General features: G+C 44.0%; 1 protein-coding gene across 1 annotated transcript in view; it reads right to left on the reverse strand.

Moving 5' to 3' along the window:
- Window positions 1-530: 530 nt before the first annotated feature.
- plb1 (phospholipase B1) overlaps window positions 531-22,299 on the reverse strand; it is a 207,006-nt gene continuing 185,237 nt past the window's right edge. The window contains exons 51-57 of the mRNA XM_085997907.1: window positions 20,296-20,361; window positions 17,300-17,394; window positions 14,188-14,269; window positions 13,485-13,589; window positions 12,240-12,335; window positions 8,490-8,564; window positions 531-5,390 (exon numbers count right to left, since the gene is read on the reverse strand). Of these exons, the coding sequence (XP_085854033.1) occupies window positions 5,070-5,390; window positions 8,490-8,564; window positions 12,240-12,335; window positions 13,485-13,589; window positions 14,188-14,269; window positions 17,300-17,394; window positions 20,296-20,361 (840 nt within the window). The 3' untranslated portion in view covers window positions 531-5,069. The remainder of the gene's footprint in view (window positions 5,391-8,489; window positions 8,565-12,239; window positions 12,336-13,484; window positions 13,590-14,187; window positions 14,270-17,299; window positions 17,395-20,295; window positions 20,362-22,299) is intronic.

A 22,299-nucleotide genomic window follows, 5' to 3' on the forward strand; every position in this document is an offset into this window, starting at 1 on the left:
GAGAAGCATCCGAGAAGGCGCTGAACACCTCGAGTCTCTTTGCCGGGAGCAAGCGGAAGCCAAGTGCAAACAGTGGAAGGCGCGCACGTCAACCCAAGCACCCCACCCACCCGCCCCTTCAACCACCGTCTGCCCCACCTGTGACAGAGACTGTAGGTCCTGTATTGGACTCATCAGTCACCTGAGAACTCATTTTTAATGTGGAAGCAAGTCATCCTCGGTTCCGAGGGACTGCCTAAGAAGAAGGAGCTCTGTTTCGCTCTCTCCACAGATGCTGCCTGACCTGCAGTATTTTGAGTTTGTTCTTTGTGAGTGTTGCTCTTCTTCGGCCTGTGTGCTTTGAAACTCTCTCTGACCAGCTTCATTCAGTTGAGGATGAATTCACCATGTCTTACCAAATAGCACCACCTGCTGGCCATTGAAGTTTCACACCATTGTTACGTTATAGAAACAACAGTTGTTTCAAAGATGAAAAAAATGATGTAAATAAACACAATTTTAAACCACTGAAGACCCACGACTCAGGCACAGAATGAGAATGGTACCATTTATTTTCATCAAATAAAAAGTAAAATAATTTTATTTCGCTTACTTAGCAAACTCTAAGAATGAAGTCGTGTTGCTTAGGTTCCAAGTATTGGCTGCAGCTTTACTGAACCGATGGCCACGTTCACTGTACCAGGAATTGGAGGATAGGCCCAACAAATGAAGGTTGAAACTGAAAGTCATCGATCAATAAGTTTTCAGGGCCAACATTTAGTCATAGTTCAAGTCTATTATTTGCTATTTCCTTCAAAATCTGGAAGAAAATTGCTTCCTTGATAAAGAAACCAAATGGGAAGAGGCGGCATGATGTAGTTTGTGATGTGTAAAAGATAAGATGTGACTGCACCTGCCAGTCCCTGGATAGTCTCGTCAAGAAATCGGAGGTATATTTAGCAATTTTGAAACTATGGCTATTAACTATGGCACAAAAACACAAAAGGAAAAGCGGCCCAACCATGGCTAACAAAAGAAATTAAGGATAGTATTAGATCCAAAGAGGAGTCATATAAAGTTGCCAGAAAAAGTAGCAAGCCTGAGGATTGGGAGCAGTTTAGAGTTCAGCAAAAAAGGACCAAGAGATTGATTAAGAGGGGAAAAATAGAGTATGAGAGTAAACTTGCAAGGAACAAAAAAGCGGATTGTAAAAGCTTCTGCAAGTATGTAAAAAGAAAAAGATTAGTGAAGACAAATGTAGGTCCCTTACAGTCAGAAATGGGAGAAGTTATCATGGGGAACAAGGAAATGGCAGAGCAATTAAACAAATACTTTGGTTCTGTCTTCACGGAAGAGGACACAAATAACTTCCCAGAAATGCTAGGGAACCAAGGGTCTAATGAGAAGAAGGAATTAAAGGAAATTAGTATTTGTAAAAAAAGTGCTGGAGAAATTAATGGGACTGAAAGCCGATAAATCCCCAGGGCCTGATAATCTGCATTCCAGAGTACTAAAAGAGGGAGCCATGGAAATAGTGGATGCATTGGTTGTCATCTTCCAAAATTCTATAGGTTATGGAACGGTTCCTGCAGATTGGAGGGTGGCAAATGTAACCCCACTATTTAAAAAAGGGAGAGAGAAAACAGGGAACTACATCAGTAGTAGGGAAAATGCTAGAGTCTATTATAAAGGATGTGATAACAGGACACTTGGAAAATATCAATGGGATTAGACAAAGTCAACATGGATTTATGAAAGGGAAATCGTGTTTGACAAACCTACTGGAGTTTTCTGAGGATGTAACTGGTAGAATAGATAAGGGAGAACCAGTGGATGTGGTGTATTTGGATTTTCAGAAGGCCTTTGATAAAGTCCCACATAAGAGGTTAGTGTGCAAAATTAAAGCATATTGGATTGGGGTAATATACTGGTATGGATTGAAAATTGGTTAACAGACAGGAAACAGAGAGTAGGAATAAATGGGTCTTTTTTGGGGTGGCAGGTGGTGACTAGTGGGGTACCGCAGGGATCAGTGCTTGGGTCCCAGCTATTCACAATATATATCAAGGATTTGGATGAGGGAACCAAATGTAATATTTCCAAGATTGCTGATGACACAAAGCTAGGCGGGATTGTGAGTTGTGAGGAGGATGTAAAGAGGCTTCAAGGCTATTTAGACAAGTTGAGTGAGTGGGCAAATACATGGCAGATGCAGTGTAACGTGGATAATTATGAAGTTATCCACTTGGTAGGAAAAACAGAAAGGCAGAGTATTACTTAAATGGTGATAAATTGGGAAATGTTGATGTACAAAGGGACCTGGGTGTCCTTGTATACCAGTCACTGAAAGCAGACATGCAGGTGCAGGAAGCAGTTAGGCAGGCAAATGGTATGTTGGCCTTCGTTGCAAGAGGATTTGAGTACAGGAGCAAGGATGTCTTACCACAGTTATACAGGGCCTTGGTGAGACCACACCTGGAGTACTGTGTGCAGTTTTGGTCTCCTTACCTAAGAAAGGATATACTTGCTATAGAGGGAGTGCAGCAAAGGTTCACCAGACTGATTCCTGGGATGGCAGGACTGTCGTATGAGGAGAGATTGGGTCGACTAGGCCTGTATTCACTAGAGTTTAGAAGAATGAGAGGGGATCTCATTGAAACGTATAAAATTCTGACAGGGCTAGACAGACTGGATGCAGGGAGGATGTTTCCCCTGGCTGGGGGGGTCTAGAACGAGGGGTCACAGGCTCAGGATACGGGGTAGGACATTTCGGACTGAGATGAGGAGAAATTTCTTCACTCAGATGGTGGTGAACCTGTGGAATTCCCTACCACAGTAGGCTGTGGAGGCCAAGTCGCTGCATATATTTAAGAAGGAGATAGATAGATTTCTAGACACAAAAGGCATCAAGGAGTATGGGGAGAGAGCTGGAATATGGTATTGAGATAGAGGATCAGCCATGATCATATTGAATGGTGGAGCAGGCTCGAAGGGCCGAATGGCCTACTCCTGCTCCTATTTTTCTATGTTTTCTAACTCCTTAATAACTCCATAGCGATTCTCGTTCCATTCTGACGTAACGGTCCCTGTGCTGTGGAGCCAAGGGCTTGTTAACTGGAGAAAGATACGAGGATGAATGAATGTTCCTTCTCATCAAGATTCCATGGGCATGTTGGGAACCTGGCATCACAACCCTGCAGGACAAAAAAATGGCCTGACACCCTCCCATGCTGCTTTATTTGATATGCAAAGGCAGCTCTCTCCTGTTTCAGGTGGGAGCTCTGGCTGGCAGGAACACCCGCCCACAGGAAAATCAGTCGACTGCGTGAACTGGCGCAAAGTGAGCTGGACCAAGTCACGTACCATTTTCTGCCTGTTTTTCGGGTGAAAATGTGACGGTAATTATTACAGGGCTTGATAGGATGGATGCTGGGAGAATGTTTCCCTTGGCTGGGGAGTCTAGAACCAGGGGCCACAGCCTCAGGATAAAGGGTAGGCCATTCAGGACTGAGATGAGAAGAAATTTCTTCACACAGAGGGTGGTGAATCTTTGGAATTTTCTATCCCAGCGGGCTGTCGAGGCTCAGTCATTGGGTTTATTCAAAACAGAAGTCGAAGATTTCTGACCAGTAAGGGCATCAAGAGATATGGCGATAGGGTCGGTGAATGGAGTTGAGGCAGAAGATTAGCCATGATCTCATTGAATGGTGGAGCAGGCTCGAAGGGCTGAATGGCCTACTCCTGCTCCTATTTCTTATATGTTCTTATGTAAGGAAATGAAAATCTCCTCCCACACAGGCGTGCAAAACGGATGTGGAAGGAAGGGAGGAAAATAACTTAAAATTGACCAAAATAGTCTTTGATTCGCTCCTGAAAAAGGGTTGATAAGACTCTTCCCCAGAACAGACCAAATTATGAGACAAGCTCGACCAGCGGGCAGAGAAAATACAGGGAGGTGTAAGGTTATGAGATTCGGCAGAGGGAAGGTTGATGTGGATTATGAGCAAAATGGGAATGCACTGGAGGTATTGGAGCAGGAGAGAGTTTTTGGGGTGTTAGTTATCACGTCACTAAAACCATCAGCACGAGGCTTCCAGGCTGTTAAAAAAGTAAACAGAATGTTGGAATGCATTGCAAGGGGCAGAACATGCAAATCCAGAGAGGTCATTTTAAAACTGTATTTGGTCCTGGTGGGACCACATTTGAAGTGTTGGGAGCAGTTTTGGTCTTTTTCAAAAAGGATGTTGAGTTATTGGAAAGGGTACAGAGAAGAGCTATACGGTTAATCCCAGAATGTAAGAGAACAACCTATGAGCAGAGGTCGACTACCCTGGGTCTTTTCTCTCATGAAAAAAGAGAAAACAGAAGGGATATGATAGAAGTGTTTTAAATTATGAAAGGTTTGGAAAAATTGGATCCAAGTAAGCTTTTCTGCTGTGCGTTGAGTTTAAGCACAAGGGGTCATATTTACAAATTAAGGACAATAAAAGGAAAATAGGAAATGCAGGAGGAGCTATTTTACTCAAAGGGTGGTAAGTATGTGGAACAGGTGGGTGATGGGACAAGAAAACATAATGGGTTTCAAGAAGGAACTAGACAGGTTCTTCTCAACAAATGGGAACCAGGGTTATTAGAAATGGCCCAAGGGAATACAGGAAACTCTCTTTTTACCGGCACCTAAATAACCGGAAATCTCTCTTAACCGGCAAAATTCAGGAGTAGGTTCAAGTAAGTTTTACTTCATATTAGTGGCCGTGTAACCGGGGTTCCTGGATCTGTGGCCGTGTAACTGGGGTTCCTGCACCTGTTGCCATGCAACAGGGACGCCTGGATCTGTGGCCGTGTATGAGGTTCTCGTACCTTAGTAAGTATACCTCTCTCTATAATCCGGACTTTTTGATCAACCGGCACCACGCCGGTCCCGTCGGTGCCAGTTAAAAAAGAGTTTCCTGTACTGTGGATGGGTGGGCGAGATGGACCGAAAAGCCTTCTGCTGCCTCAACTGTTACTATGCCGCGATGTATTTTTTCCAGTAAAAAGCCAACTAAACAGTTTTTTTTTAATGTTTCACTTAATAACGTGTCCATATTTTATAGTTTACTTCCATTTAATTCAATTGCTTTCTCATGCTGCTTTCTGTATTTCCGGGATCTCAGCTTTGCAACAGTCAGGACCAGCACTGCCCCTATGATCATTCCAGCCACGGCTATTAGAACAGCGGCCCAAACTCTTTGCTCGGCCATGGGCACTGCCTGAACTGTAGTGGGCACTGCCTGAGCTGTAGTGGGCACTGCCTGAGCTGTAGTGGGCACTGCCTGAGCTGTAGTGGGCACTGTAGTTGGTGTAGGATTTCTGGACGTGCCTTCTGGTTGTACTGCACTGTTTCTACGTGTGAACAAATAAGGTGCGTCCTAGAGGGAATATAAAGAGCAAATAAAAGTGATTTGGATAACTCTATTACATTACATTTATTTTTGTAATGGAGCTATTGCTATATACGGTTGCGATATTATACAATCCATAACCTGATGATGGCGAGTGCCAGACAGAGAGCTGGAGCACGCAGTCTCGGTGTGAAATTAAAACAATACTTTATATCTTGGTCTGTCTGTATAGGGAGGTTGCATACGTACTTAATATACCTGCTTTGCATTACAATTACTTGTAGTAGAATCATAATTTAGATATCCATCATTTACCCTTTAGTACAGTTCAAACATTTTGTAATAAATAATTAAAATGAATGATTGATAGTACTCACCCACTTTATGAATGGAAGTTTTTTCCCCCAAAGTACTCACCCATTTTACAGAGAAAAATATACTCACTAAAATGTTCTAAGATGTTTTTGAATAAAATCAATGTTATGCTCTTAAATAGGGCTTTTTGCATTAGAACAGTGCAGATTATGTGGCAATGAGAAAGAAGTGTTTAAAATTATGAAAAGGTAAGACAGAGTAGCTAGAAGCAAACTGCTTCCAGTAGTTGGGGGGGTGGGGGAGGGGTGCCATGGATACAAGATTAAGTGTGAGAGGTTTAGAACAGAAGGCAGGAGAAACTTCTTCACACAGCGAGTTGAGAGGCTGAGAAATGCACTTCCAGGGACAGTGGTTGAGGCAGAAATTATGTCAACATTCAAGATTAGATTGGATAGATGGATGAAAGAAAAGGGGTGACGGGATATGGGGACAGGGTGGGTGAATGTGATGAGGACTATTTGTTCAGGTGGAGGGTAAACACCAACATGGACTGGTTGGGCCGAATGGCCCATTTCCATGCTGTAACGACTATCTATTGTACCACACTCTTCATACTGAAGTGATTTGGTTTGACTGAACAGTTAGAAATAACTTCAATAAATCAAAGAGCTGTAACTTGTTCTTGGGGTTCAGATGACAGCCTAAAGCATGGGAGTGAAGCACAAAAGGCCTCTGAAAGTTATCTGAACCCTGATATGTGTTACAACCTTTTAACATGTTCTGTTCCTAAGGTGTAGGGGGGAGACCACATTGAAGGCAAATGTCCATTGTGTGGCTGAAGAGGAAATCCTGACACTCAAAATGGCAGCTAAGGGAAGCATTAGCTGCCTGCTGGGTATGTAATCAGGTGCTCGTATATCTGGGCTTCAGACCTACCTTAATTGAGCTGCAGAGAAGCCAGTTGTTGTTGCTGAAACTCTACACCAGCAGCTGAGAGAACCCAGTTCAATGGGCTATGGTGTGTGCTCATGTCTTAATCAATAGAATAATGGCAATGCATTTGATGGTGAGTTATCATAGAAAGTTACAGCACGGAAGGAGGCCATTTTGGCCCATTGTGTCCAGCCTAATCCCACTTCCCAGCTCTTGGTCCGTAGCCCTGCAGGTTAGAGCATCCCAAGTGCACATCCAAGTACTTTTTAAATGTGGTTAGGGTTCCTGCCTCTACCACCCTTTCAGGCAGTGAGTTCCAAACCCTCTGGATGAAGAAATCTCCCCTCAAATCCCCTCTAAACCTTCCCCCAATTACTTTAAATCTGTGCGCCCTGGTTTTTGACCCCTCTGCTAAGGGAAATAGGTCCTTTCTATCCACTTTATCTCTGCCCCTCATAATTTTATACACCTCAATAAGGTCTCCCCTCAGCCTCCTCTGTTCCAAGGAAAACAGACCCAGCCTATCCAGTCTTTCCTTATAGCTAAAATTCTCTACTCCCGGCAACATCCTTGTAAATCTCCTCTGTACCCTCTCTAGTGCAATCACATCTTTCCTGTAATGTGGTGACCAGAACTGCACGCAGTACTCTAGCTGAGGCCTACCTAGTGTTTTATACAGTTGAAGCATAACCCCCCTGCTCTTGTATTCTATGCCACGGCTAATAAAGGTAAGCATTCCGTATGCCTTCTTAACCATCTTATCTACCTGGCCTGCTACCTTCAGGGATCTGTGGACATGCACTCCAAGGCCCCTTTGTTCCTCTACACTACTCAGTGTCCTACCATTTAATGTGTATTCCCTTTCCTTGTTAGCCCTCCCCAAATGTATTACCTCACGCTTCTCCGGATTGAATTCCATTTGCCACTGTTCTGTTGCACACTATGGGCAGGATTTTCATTGGGCCGTGGAGTCGGGATTGGAGGCGTGCGGGGGGTTAAAATCCCGAAATCAGGGGTCCCGACCCCATCCCGCACCCAAACCCGCCTCCATGCCAGTTTCAAAGGAGGCGGGTACCCACCCCGCACTGGGACCCGCCTACCTGAGGCGGGAAGGGATTAGTGCCAATTCACTGCCTGTTAACAGGTAGTTAACAGGCAGTTTTTAGCCTAATCCCTATTTTTAAGGTTGAAGTGTGGGATTCCCGACGGCTCCAAACCACGGCAAGTTAGAGGAGGCGGGCTGTCAGGTTGAAGGGGTCGAGATGTCAGTGTTCAGGTGAGTGATGTGTGCATGAGTGCAAAGGTAAGTGTGTTTGGTGTGTCTAAAGTGATTAAATAAGTTTTACATACCTTTACTTACCTTTTCAGCCTTCCTTCCATTAGGTCTCGAGTTCCTCATCTCACCGGCACAGAAAGCAGAATGGCTGCGAACTGTCAAAAGTGACAGCCTGCAGCTTTCTGTGCAGGAGAGATTTCTAACTGAGTCTGTGGAGAAGGACTCAGGTTAGAAGTAAGACTGTCAGTGTTTGACAGCTTCAAACAGCTGTGAAACGCTGATATTTCATCTGTCAAAACCTCTTGACAGATGAAATTTCAGTCTGTAACGTCACCTGTTGCCGGGTGGCCCTTAATTGGCCCGCTGAGCCCGCTGGGCGGGCTTAACAAGGTCAATCAAGTTAAAATTGCGTGGATTGGCCGCATCTCGATGGAGGCGGGACTACAACCCCGAAAGTTGTAGTCCCGCCTCCAACCCGACTCCTGAATGAAAATCCTGCCCTATGTGTGAACTAGAAGTAGTTGTGAACCGATACTACACGTGTGAACTTGAGTGGTTGTCAATAAAGTTTATAAGCCAGTTTATAAAGCCCCTTTACTTACAGAGCTAGGACACTTCAGCTTGGTTCGGTCATAGGTGAAATTGTTGTAATTTTGCTTGTATCCAATTGGCTCCAGCTGCAGGACGGTAAATGGAAAAAAGCACACTAAGTAAATATAAATCACTGCACATGTCTGACTGAGAATGGAAAGAGAGACAGGCACATAGGTTTGAAAAAAGCATTGAGAGATGGGTCCATTTGTATTGTCAGTTAAATAATGATTAATTTTGAAATTATTTTTCCAATACAACCAGCGCTGGCCCAGTTCCTGAAAGTTGTGAGATTTTGACAACAGTAGCAGCCTGGGAGCTCTATTAGTGGCATTTGAACAAATAACTGAAGGGAGGCAAATTGAAATTATAGCCTCATTTAGGAAACAGTTGGATACTGTGACGGAGGGTTGGGAGAGGGGAGATTGTAATCTCTGCACTGCGCCCCCACCACCACCACCCCCCAACCACCACCCAGAATCCGAAATACAACAAGGTCAACATAAAGCAGCCTGTGCTGTCTAAACAGGGTGATTCCATGAAGCGAGCAGGCACCCACGTTTGACTGGAGCTGTGGGCCAGAGAATTGGGGCTATAACTATCTAGGTGCATAGGAACAGGAGCAGACCATTCAGCCCCTCAAGCCTGTTCCGTCATTCAATTAGATCATGGCTGATCTGTAGCTCAACTCCATTTACCCGCCCTTGCTCCATATCCTTAGATAACCTTACATACCAAAAATCTATCAATCTCAGTCTTAAGTTCCAATTTTAAGGAGCGTCTTAAAGGAGGAGAGCGAGGCGGAGAGGTTTAAGGGGTAATTTCAGAGCTTAGGGCCTAGGCAGCTGAAGGCACGGCTGCCAATGATGGAGCGATTATAATCAGGGATGCGCAAGAGGCCAGAATTGGTGGAGCGCAGGGATCTCGGAGGGTTGTAGTACAGCTGGAGGAGGTTATAGGGATAGGGCGGGGCGAGGCCATGGAGGGATTTAAAAGCAAGGGTGAGAATTTTAAATTCAAGGCACTGCTGGTCTGGGAGCCAATGTAGGCCAGTGAGCACAACGGCGAGGCGTGAACGGGACTTGGTGCGAGTTGGGATAGCGGCAGCCTTTGTGATAAAAGGTTTCCCGAATGGCCTAGCTCTAATTTTAAATTCTTGTTGTGGATTCCCCCACCAGCGTTTACCTACCCTATTGGATTCTTTTATCATTTTGAACATCTCCAATTAAATCACCTCTCAAAATTCAATACTCAAGGGATTACACCTAGTACTCGGGTAGTATGTGATCACAGAATAACACGTAACCTTAGATGCTTTGTATATTGCAGGGAAGAAATCAGAGTGACATGAAAATAACTGCATGCTTACATGTACTCATTTGCTTTAAAATTTGCGATTCGCAACTTTATAGTGGGGAAGGTCCACACAGCCCAGCAAGTCAGAGACCAAATAGCTGGCCTGTCCAGGCAGGGGCAAGCTAACGGTATCTTTCTCCAGCTGGACGCACCCTCCTAGGTTGTAGCTGGGAAGTAAATGGAGCATCTGAGTGAAAGGGGATCTAATAGGGGTGTCCAAAATTTTGAAAATTGTATGAGGGGGCAAATGGTGAAAGATTGGGGGTAATTTTAGCTTAACTGGTCGGGCGGGAAACCCACAGGATCGGGTGAAACACCGGTTTAAAACCCCGCCCAGTGACTTCAATGGCTGGGGGGTAAAACCAGTTTCCCGATGGGTGGGCTAGGTTAAAATTGCCCCCATTATTTCTGATCAGTGATTCGGTTTACAAGGGGACATGAAGTTAGCATTAGTACTCAAAGCATATGGAGGGAAAAAATGGTTTCACACATAGCTTTATGGAAGGTATTAGCACCAGTGGCTATTGAAACGGCAACATTTAAGAGGGAGTTAGTTAAATACTTGAAGAAATAAAAAATTAAAGGGTACAGGTAAATGGGACTGGTCCAATGTCTTCCTCAGTCTCTCGGATTCGCTTCTGGACCAAGGTTCATTGGGACGATGGCCACCTTCTATGCTGAAATCTGCATGATTCTATAATTAATTGCAAACCAGTAGCCTGGAACCCATTACCTGGTAATCCAAGTCCAGATTCTCACCAACCCAGAAACCTGGAAGTTATCTTCAGTGTGGAGGATTGAAAAATGAGTGACTAGTTTCACAAAGAAAAAAGCTATCACGGCTGGGAAGAGGCTCGTGTGGAGCATAAACGCTGGCACAGACCATTTGGGCCAAATGGCCTGTTTCTGTGCTGTACATTCTATGTAACTCGATCTAACTATTTGTGACACAAAGTTAGGAAGCGACATTCAGTTAAGGGGTTTAAGTTGCTCTGCTTAATCTGTTTGTGTGATATTTTAAGGGATTTGTTAAATTATTTAAAAATACAGGTTAATGTCTGCATTACCACAGCACAAAATGAATTTTACACAAATGGGTTAAGCAAGTGCTACCCAAGGAAATGAAACCCCAACTGCCATGTTTCACCCGTACTTTGTGCATTAAATGCCACATAGATACAAAAGCCATTGAAGAAAGAGGTGAGGAGGCAAAATCAAACGTACAATAAGAATGGCTTGCGCTGTCCAGAGGCATTTTAATTACAGAATAATACAATGTATACTTATAAGAGCACTAGATAGCTCTCTCAGTGTATTATGGATGGTCACAATTGGCATATTTCCTAGGGTAGACCAAAAGCTAGTGTAACTGATGGAAATACTCCTACCACACAAAATCTGCACTTTTCCATTGGCCATGCTATGCCTGAATAGAAATATCAAAATTACAAAGGTACAAAGTATTTACAGCACAGAAACAGGTCATTCGGCCCAACTGGTCCATGTTGGTGCTTATCCTCCACACGAGCCTCCTCCCACCCCTCTTCGTCTAAGCCCATCAACATATCCTTCTATTCCTTTCTTCCTCACGTGTTTATCTAGCTTCCCCTTGAATGCATCTATGGTATTCGCCTCAACTACTTCCTGTGGTAGCGAGTTCCATATTCTAACTACTCTCTGGGTAAAGAAGTTTCTCCTGAATTCCCTATTGGATTTATTAGTGACTATCTGATATTTATGACTCCTAGTTCTGGTCTCGCCCACAAGTGGAAACATCTCTACGTCTACCCTATCGAACCCTTTCATAATCTTAAAGACCTCTATCAGGTCACCCCTCAGACTTCTCTTTTCTAGAGAAAAGAGCCCCAGCCTGTTCAATCTTTCCTGATAGGTATAACCTCTCAGTTCTGGTATCATTCTAGTAAATCTGTTTTGCACTTTCTCCAGTGCCTCTATATCCTTTTTATAATATGGAGTCCAGAACTGTTCACAGTACTCCAAGTGTGGTCTAACCTAGGTTGCATACAAGTTTAACACAACTTCCCTGCTTTTCAATTCTATCCCTCTAGAAATGTATGCCAAAGAGCTTTGATGTGCTGTGGCAGCTATTTTGACCACCTGCCACAAGAGAATTGTGGCTATTTGGCCCATACCCTACCCTAAAGGGAACAAAAACTAAAACTGTTTTTTGATGCACTGCCGGAGAAAACAGTAGGCCTTAATTCCCATTGCCATTATCTCGATCAGCAGTAGCTGGCCAAGGGAGGTGAAATTTGGACAGTGGTTTTGAACTACTGAATCCGAGCCCCCCTGCTATGGAATCTAATTCACAGCCATTGGAGAAAACGGCTTAGTGAGCTACTCTGTTAAGTGCCAGTATGTTATAGGTAAGGAGGAAGCAATACCATGTTGTTCCATAAGCCAATGGCCATCTCGGCGTGCCCGCGTTCACTTAAGTGGAAGCAATCTACTGAAAAGAAGCTCAGGTCTGGCTGGCCGATCTGGGGGGAAAAAAAGCCTAATAAATTATATTATTAAAAACAAAGTCACTTTTTACTCGATTGAAAATATGTGCTGCACCTCATGGGCTTAGCCACACAGTCCATGGTATAAATAACTTATAGGGGTTTATGTGATGTGATTTTTATCTCCACAGGCAACCATGAAGCTCACAAACAATAAGGTCACAATGGGCAGAAACAAATGCTAGTAGTCGGAGACTTAATGATTGGGATATAGATAGTATGTGATTGTAGTCCAGAATAGTATATTGCCTTGCTCGTGCCAGTATGTCGGACATCAAAAAGCGCGCAGGCTTATTTTTGGTCTTCGTTCACATGGGAAGCAGAGTTCATAAGCATAATAGGGAACTAGATAGTTGCTTAAAAAAGATCCATGTCTGTACCGCTCTCTTCCGCTCCTTCACCAGAAGCACCGGCTGATGTCCTCTCATTTATCAGGGGTAAGATCATTTAAAATATTTGGAGCCCCAGCCTCAGGCCAAGCAGGAATTGCCTGCAAGAACAGGATCGGGTGTATCCAGGTCCTAGCCTAAATTCCGGCCCTTCTGGCTGACTCCTGCAGAAGTTATGGCGAGTGTATGGTGGAGAGGGCTGCAGATTTTCAGGACCCCATTCCCCATCTATTGACCTCCTGAACATCATCAGGCAACCTTGAACTGATCCATTAGAAAACTGTTGAGAAACGCACATCTATCGATGTGCTGCCTCCAGGCAGTAGGAGGAGAAATGACTGGAAAAAGAAGCTGCTCTCTTCCATGTCCAAGTTTGCACCAACACTCTTGCACAGTGTGAAGAAGCATCATATTAAATAATTATTGTCATACATAGTGAAACCCTGGAACTGTTCCAGTTCTTTATGTAGTGGGTTGGGGATGATGCTTGCAGTTGGATATGCAATAAAAAGAAAAGACTTGCATTTATATAGCACCTTTCATGACCTCGAGCTGTCACAAAGCGATTTACCGCCAGTGAAGTACTTTTGAAGTATAGCTGCTGTTGTAATGTAGGAATGATTTATACAGTGAAGTTGGCCATAATGTAAAACCTGCACCCAAGATGTATGACTACAGATAAAATTCATACCTCCAGGCCTGGATACCAAATTGAGGCCATTAAAATTAAACTTACACTATTCAGTGGAAGGATTGTGTTTGAAAAATAGGGTTGCAATACAACAGTGAAGTCCTCACTTGTGTCATATTTTCCACTGTAAATCAATGTAGTCAATTTGGTCTGAATAAAGAAAACAAATGGTAGTTTACATTATTTAGCAAAGAAACAAATAACACGTAGCGCTGCGCTTCTGTTATCACTGGTATAAATATGATTGAGAAGATACTACATCAAATGGTCCCAAACTCAATCCAGATATCACCTCTTCAGTCCCCAGGGGTGAAAGGATGGTGGTTGAATCCACTGAGCCACTAGTCACTCTTTTTAACTTGTAAAACTTAAGTAAATGATTTTTCCCCGTCTCCCTCTTTAGATGTTCTATTGTAAGCACAGTTCCCTGGCCAGAAACAGGGAGTGATGTGCTTCCAGCTAACATTAGCAGATGTGTGGGAACAGATAGTTTGTACTTCTTATGGTGAAGGAATAGTGTGCAGCATGGGGATTCTAAAATTGGGGGAAGCAAGGGGGCTCATGATAAAATCATAAAGTAATGACGATATTAAAGGGCTTTCATTTCAAAAATCAAAGAGCAAGGAATTGTATAGCAGTAAATGTATTAATATTCACCTTGCGAACCAGCAAAGTTTGATTAAAACAGTGATTAAATAGGGAGGAACTTGCTCTATTAGTTTAAACATCAGCAATAGTGTGCGCATACCTGATAGTCTCTGTTAATTCTCATAATTTCACCTAACTCAGGAGAGTTTTCTCGCAGATTTATAAAGCAAGGACACATGTTCCTGTGTAAAATGACGACACAAAAACAAATTTAAATGTATTCCAGAAAGGAGATCAACCAGTGAAAAGCTGTCGGTGGGGGAGTGAAGGAAGTTTTCAAACTTTATTTACTGTGAGGAGCTTTACATATTAAAATAGTGCATCCAATCCTGATAGCCCATGACATGATTCCGAACAGTTCTATTGACTATGAATTTCCAACTGGCTCAACAGAATAATGTCCAATCACAGCAAGAACTGTGACTGTTGATGTTGGGTTGGCCAATGGGCAATCTGAAAATGTGCTCAGGGGGTTATGCTTCAACTGTATAAAACACTAGTTAGGCCTCAGCTAGAGTACTGCGTGCAGTTCTGGTCACCACATTACAGGAAAGATGTGATTGCACTAGAGAGGGTACAGAGGAGATTTACAAGGATGTTGCCAGGAGTAGAGAGTCTTAGTTATGAGGAAAGACTGGATAGGCTGGGTCTGTTTTCCTTGGAACAGAGGAGGCTGAGGGGAGAGCTTATTGAGGTGTATAAAATTATGAGGGGCATAGATAAAGTGGATAGAAATGACCTATTTCCCTTAGCAGAGGGGTCAAAAACCAAGGGGTACAGATTTAAAGTAATTGGTGGAAGGTTTAGTGGGGATTTGAGGGGAAATTTCTTCACCCAGAGGGTTGTGGGGGTCTGGAACTCACTGCCTGAAAGGGTGGTAGAGGCAGGAATCCTAACCACATTTAAAAAGTACTTGGATGTACACTTGGGATGCTCTAACCTGCAGGGCTACGGACCAAGAGCTGGCAAGTGGGATTAGGCTGGATAGCTCTTTGTTGGCCGGTGCGGACACAATGAGCCGAAATGACCTCCTTCCGTGCCGTAACTTTCTATGATTCTATGAATACAATGACTTATTTGAGCTGCCATAGAAACATGCCGACAGTGTTGCAGAAAGTAAGGAAAGGCCAGTCAGTGACTAGTGGTGTTCCACAGGGGTCAGTGCTGGGTCCCCAACTCTTTACAATCTATATTAACGATTTGGAGGAGGGGACCGAGTGTAACATATCAAAGTTTGCAGATGATACTAAGATGGGAGGGAAAGTAGTGAGTGAGGAGGACATAAAAAACCTGCAAGGGGACATAGACAGGCTAAGTAAGTGGGCAGAGATTTGGCAGATGGAATACAATACTGGAAAGTGTGAGGTTATGCACTTTGGCAGGAAAAATCGTAGAGCAAGTTATTATCTTAATGGCAAGAAACTGGAAAGTACTGAAGTACAAAGGGATCTGGGGGTCCTGGTGCACGAAACTCAAAAAGTTAGTATGCAGGTGCAGCAAGTGATTAAGAAGGCCAATGGAATGTTGGCTTTCATTGCTAGGGGGATAGAATATAAAAATAGGGAGGTATTGCTTCAGTTGTACAAGGTATTGGTGAGACCGCACCTGGAATATTGCGTACAGTTTTGGTGTCCATACTTAAGAAAGGACATACTTGCTCTTAAGTCAGTACAAAGAAGGTTCACTCGGTTAATCCCGGGGATGAGGGGATGCACATATGAGGAGAGGTTGAGTAGATTGGAACTCTACTCATTGGAGTTCAGAAGAATCAGAAGCGATCTTATTGAAACATATAAGATTGTGAAGGGGTTGGATCGGGTGGATGCGGGGAGGATGTTCCCAATGATGGGTGAAACTAGAACTAGGGGGCATAGTCTTAGAATAAGGGGCTGCTCTTTCAAAACTGAGATGAGGAGGAACTACTTCACTCAGAGGGTGGTAGGTCCATGGAATATGCTGCCCCAAAAAGCTGTAGAAGCTACATCATTACATAAATTTAAAACAGAAATAGACAGTTTCCTAGAAGTAAAGGGAATTAAGGGTTACGGGGAGCGGGCAGGAATTTGGACATGAGTCTAGGTTCGGATCGGTCATGGCCCTGTGGGTAGCGGAGCGGGCCCAGGGGCCGTTTAGCCTGATCCTGCTCCTATTTTGTGTGTCTAATTCTGTTAGATTCAGGAGATGGTTCTGTGATAGTGGATTGGCGGTTAGGATCAGATCAGCCATGATCTTATTGAATGGCGGAGCAGGCTCGAGGGGCCGATTGGCCTACTCCTGCTCCTATTTCTTATGTTCTTATGTACAGCGTCTATAGATCGTTCAGCTCTTCTCAACTCAGCAAGGTAGTTTCTCTCACTGTTTGCTTCTCCCTCACTCTCAGCTTTTTGTCACACTCTTCTGTCTTATTTCACTCGTATCTGATGTTCTTTATCTCTTTCCCTCTGCCTGTCTTTCTTCTCATGCTGTCTCGCAACTTGGTTCTCCCAATTTCGCTCCCGACATGTCTCTCTCTCTCCTAACTCATTCCTCTCCTCTTACAGCTTATTTCTGCTACTTATGCTCGCCATCTTCCTCCTGACTTGTATCTCATTTCTGGTCCTTTCCATTTCTCACTTGACATCTCCCTTCCCCATCTCCCTCCTTCTTGCCTCGCTGCGACTCTCCCGCTTTCATTCTTACTGTTTGGCCTCTCTCTCTCCTCCCTGTCATTCCACATTTTTGCGGGGCAATATGAATAGTCAGCTGTACTATCCCAGACTATAACATTCTGTCAAACTGTCAACAGACCACAGCAGCACCAATGTAATCAACCAACACCATCCTACTTTCATGTCACTCTGGATGCATAAATAGAATACCAAATGGTTTGTGGTCTTAAAAACATAGAAGATAGGAGCTGGAGTAGGCCATTCGGCCCTTCGAGCCTGCTCCGCCATTCAATGTGATCATGGCTGATCATCCAAATTCAGTACCCTGTCCCTGCTTTCTCCCCATATCCCTTGATCCCTTTAGCCTTAAGAAATACATGACCACAGATTTATTTCATGGCAAAACGCTTTAAAACTGAAAAGCTGACTTGCTGCTCGCTGAATTCCTGCTGTTTGTCGTGTGGGCTGTTGCGAGAGTCATTAGCATAACTGCTCAATGCCTTATTCTTCTACCAGTGCTACAACAACACCCTACTTCAGGTTAAAAAAAATGTAACCACTTACTTCTGAAGCAATGCACAACCGACTGTGTTCTTTTTTATTCTTCGAAGACCATTCATCTCAATTATTTGCAGCATGTTTATAAAAGCTCTTGGTACCTGAGTATTTAAAGGGGAAATGTTTCAGAGGAGAAATAACAAGTTTTAAAACCATCCTACGCAGCTTATTCCAGTGAGCTGATTGCAGTTGTTTTAAACCCTGAAAATTAGATTGATTGTCACAAGACCACAGCTCACGACTGCCACCAGCATTTTGGAACGGCAAACATTAATGTCATTATTGTATTAGTACAGGCTGCAAATATTTTGGTTTGCACTAATATAACAAACTTGTGGCATCTTCTAGAACTCTTGCAGCCAGCGGTCAGTAGGTCCAAGGGGTGAGTGCAATGGGCTATCCCACCACGCCAGACCTCGACATAGTCACTTTACAGTCGTCCTCCTTATTGTAAAACAGCAATAAACAGCACATGGCTGGTGTTGCTATGGGAACCCCATATGGGCCCTAGATATGCCTGTTTTTTTGTAGGATATCCTATTCCCTCAGCTCTTTTTCCGGTACACTGATGACTGTATCGGTGCCGTTTCCTGCTCTTGCCCTGAACTAGAAAATTTCATTCACTTCGCTTCCAATTTCCACCCTTCCCTCACCTTCACATAGTCCATCTCCGACTTTTCCCTTCCCTTCCTCGACTTCTCTGTCTCCATTTCTGGGGATAGGCTATTGACAAACATTCACTATAAGCCCACTGATTCCCACAGCTACCTGGACTACACTTCCTTCCACCCCGCTTCCTGTAAGGACTCTATTCCATTCTCCCAGTTTCTCCATCTCTGCTGCATCTGTTCTGACAATGCCACCTTCCATACCAGTGCTTCCGACATGTCTTCCTTTTTCCTCAACCGAGGATTGCCCTCTACTGTGGTTGACATGGCCCTTGACTGTGTCCATTCTATTTCCTGCACTTTTGCTCTCACCCCTTCCCCTCCCTCCCAGAACCACGATAGGGATCCCCTTGTTCTCACCTTTCACCCCACCAGCCACCACATTCAACGGATCATCCTCCACCATTTGCGCCACCTCCAGTGTGACCCACCACCAAACACATCTTCCCCTCACCTCCCCTTTCAGCATTCCGAAGGGACCGCTCCCTCCGTGACACCCTGGTCCACTCCTCAATCACCCCCAACACCCCTTTCCCTTCCCACGGCACCTTCCCGTGCAAGCGCAGGAGATGCAACACCTGCCGGTTTACCTCCTCCCTTCCCACTGTCCAGGGCCCCAAACACTCCTTCCAGGTGAAACAGCGATTTACTTGTACTTCTTGCAATTTAGTATACTGTACTCGCTGCTCACGATGCAGTCTCCTCTACATTGGGGAGACCAAACGCAGATTGGGTGACCGATTTGCGGAACTCCTCCGTTCAGTCCATAAGAGTGACCTCGAGCTTCTGGTCACTTGTCACTTTAATTCTCCGCTCCACTCCCACTCAGACCTCACTGCCCTCGGCCTCTTACACTGTTCCAATGAAGCTCAACGTAAGCTCGAGGAACAGCACCTCATCTTTCGATTCGGCACTTTACAGTCTTCTGGACTCAGCATCGAGTTCAACAATTTCAGACTATAACCTCGGCCCCAATGTTTAAATTTTTGTTTCTCTCTCACATGGCAGCTGTTGATGATTCTGCCATTGCCATTTACACCTCATCTAGACTCATCTTTTGTTTCTTAACTTGTTCCATTACCATCTCCTTTGCCTTGCACCATCATCCCCTTTGTCTTTTAATCTCTCCTGCCTTCCACCCTATCACAGGCCTTCCCTTTTGTTCTTTCCTCCCCTCCCCCCTTTCCCTGCCCCTACACTTGCTTAAAAATCTGTTACATCTCGAACTTTTTCCAGTTCTGACGAAGGGTCGTCGACCAGAAACGTTAACTCTGTTTTTCTCTCTCCACGGATGCTGCCTGACCTGCTGAGTGTATCCAGTATTTTCTGTTGTTATTTAATAAACAGCACATGCTGCAAGAGATTCTAAAATGAAAGTGTATTTACGGAGAGTAAACAGTGTCCTTTCCTGTCACTCTTGGCCTTGGAATGGAATCAGCAGTCTGAGAATGATCAATCAGATTTGAATTAAGAAAAGTTAAAAATAACTTCCCTGGAACAAAACAAGGTTAAATGGAATGCAGGAAAAGTAGAGCCCTGTCTGGTTTTGTTCAGGGAAATCTGGTGCATATGCATTAGGAATGTAACACCTCTTCAGCATATCAATATTAATTGAAAAAAATATGCTTGTCTATTAAATGGTTTTGCTGCATTTTACTTTAAATATTCTGCAGCCAGTAACATTTGGAGATGGTATCAAAGGCATTTTTCATTGCCATTTGCGGGCTGCTAGTGCCAAGACTGAAGATTTGCAGAGTCAGCTTCAGTCAGCAATACCTCTGTACAGTCGCACCTGCAGAGAAAATCCATCAAACATATTGACCATTAACATACATTGGGGAGCTACGTGCAATATCCAGGCCGCCTGCGCAGGTCTTTCTCGGGGTTTGGATAGAGTTCTGAGGCAGCCTGCTTAAAAATGTCTCACATCGTTTAGATGGTATTTAGTTATGGGGGTGGGGGTGGGGAGTAGGAGTTTCATAACACAAGGGTAGGGTAGACACAACAGAGCAATGGATTTAAAGGGGTCTTGTAATCATTTTGATGTGATTGTCAGGCAGAATTCGATCCTTGAATTGCCAATTGCAAGTCGCCATCATGTTTGCCTTTCAGGTAAAGGCTACCCAGTGGCATATGCATTGGCATACTGGCATCCTATGTTAATGAATTGGCAGGGAATGTGCTTATGGCTGTGTTTTCCCTCTGGCTGTAGGCACTGTGCCTACAGGTAGATGGGGAAATATCAGAGACAGGGTCAATTCAGGCCATTTCCTTACATCTCTGGTTCATTCAGAGCAGCAAAGGTCTGGGGTCAAATTTCATTCCACCCTTTACCTGTTTGTGCAATATATCCAGCGCCTCCTGAATATGTTTCATGTAATTGTCTGCAGAATTGGCCTCCTGGAAAAGAAGAATGGTAAGAATTAGGAGTCATGTGAAGACCAACAGGAATATTGCTACCTTCCCGTTACGGTGATGAGGAGGAATCTGGACTAGGAAATCAAGCGGACACAGACATGTGTCTTTTGTCACATTTGATGGAAAGCTGGTTTATCCTTCACAAGCCCAACAGCTGTGTTTTGAACAGGTTTCCTTGAGCTTTTAATTGTTTTTTTTTTTATTCATCAACACTGCACGTTGAATTCTCTGTGTACAATCTCAGCGTGTGAAGCTCTACGCTGGGAGTGCTGAAGATGAAAACTTGCCCTTATGTTCTTCCGTTTCCAAAATGAAATATTTCTGAGAAAAATGCTGGCGGCTCCGACTCCTACCTGAAGCCCTATTCCTGCTGGTCTCATCATCAAAAGCTCAATATAGAGCTGTTTGGAGACTAATTTCTAGCCGATACCACACATCGAGATTACAGGAAGAAAGAAGCTGCATTTATATAGTGCCGCTCATGTTCTTAGGACATCCCAAAGCACTTCTCAACCAATGAATTACTTTTGAAGTGCAGTCCCTATTGTTTTGGAGGCAAATGTGGCAACTGATTTGTGCCCAGCCAGGCCCCACAGACACCAAATGAGATGAGTGACCAGTTCATTTATTTTTAATGTTGTCAGTTGAGAGACAGGAGGAGAATTCACAGCTGTTTTACACGTACTTTACACCAATCCTGGATGGGTTTTCTTGATGGGGCTTCTTCAAATAGTGCTGTGGGATCTTTTACATCCACCCGAGAGGGAAGCCTGGGCCTCAGTTTAACATCTCATTCAAAAGACAGCACCTCCAACAATGTAACACTCCCTCAAAATACTGCATTGAAGTGTCAGCCTAAATCATGCATTCAAGTCCTGGAATGGAGCTTAAACCCATAATCTCCTGACTCGGAGACACGAGGGCTACCGCTAATGCAAGGCTGACGCTACAGGTTACAATCTATTTACGATAATCCAAAGTTGTTTTTTGCTAAAAGATAATTAAATTGATGGAGAAATTTTTTCACTGAGAGAATTGTGGGGATCTGGAACGCTGTACCTGAAAAGGTGGTGGAAGCTGATTCCATCAATAATTTTAAAGGGAGTTGGACGGCTCCTTGATGAGGAGGAACTTATATTGTTATGGACAAAAGGCGGGGGATGTGGGACAAAGCATGGCTGCTCGTTCAAAGAGCCAGCACAGACACTGAATGGCCTCCTTCTATGATTCTGTGAATAATCCAATCATTTTTGTATTGATCAAATTTGAATTAGGAGGCGTGGGGTGAGCTTACCCTGCTGAATCAAGAACCCAGGGTCTGTAAAAGTTCAATTAAAGACACTCAATTGCAGTTTAGCTGGTTTATGCAAAACTAACCCTGGTTTCCATGCAGTTTTTTTGCAGATAATCAAGAATGGGATAATTAGGTTCCACTCTAAGCAAGAATCTCATTTTAGTGCAGTAAAAAAAATGTCCCATCAAGAAAGCCCGTGCAGGGCTGGTGTGAAGTAAATGTGAAGTGTGTTCAGGAGAACTTTCTTGATCAGTACGTTTCCGGCCCAATGAGGAAGGAGGCATTGTTGGATCTGGTTCTGGGGACAGAGGCGGGTCAAGTGGAGCAAGTGTCAGTCGGGGAATATTTAGGGAATAGTGATCACAGTATCATAAGGTTTAGACTAGATATGGAAAAGGACAGTAAAAATACTTAGTTGGAGGAAAGCCAATTTCAGTGGGTTGAGAATGGATCTGGCCCGGGTAAATTGGAATCAAAGATTGGCAGGCAAAACTGTAATCGAACAATGGGCTGCCTTTAAATATGAGATGGTTCGGGTACAGTCGAGGTACATTCCCACGAGGGGAAAAGATAGGGCAACCAAAGCCAAAGCTCCCTGGATGACGAAAGAAATAGAGAGTAAGATG

Source organism: Somniosus microcephalus, chromosome 9 (genome assembly GCF_052327205.1).
Source record: "Somniosus microcephalus isolate GS21.2 chromosome 9, FLI_Smic_1.0, whole genome shotgun sequence".
Classification (NCBI taxonomy): domain Eukaryota; kingdom Metazoa; phylum Chordata; class Chondrichthyes; order Squaliformes; family Somniosidae; genus Somniosus; species Somniosus microcephalus.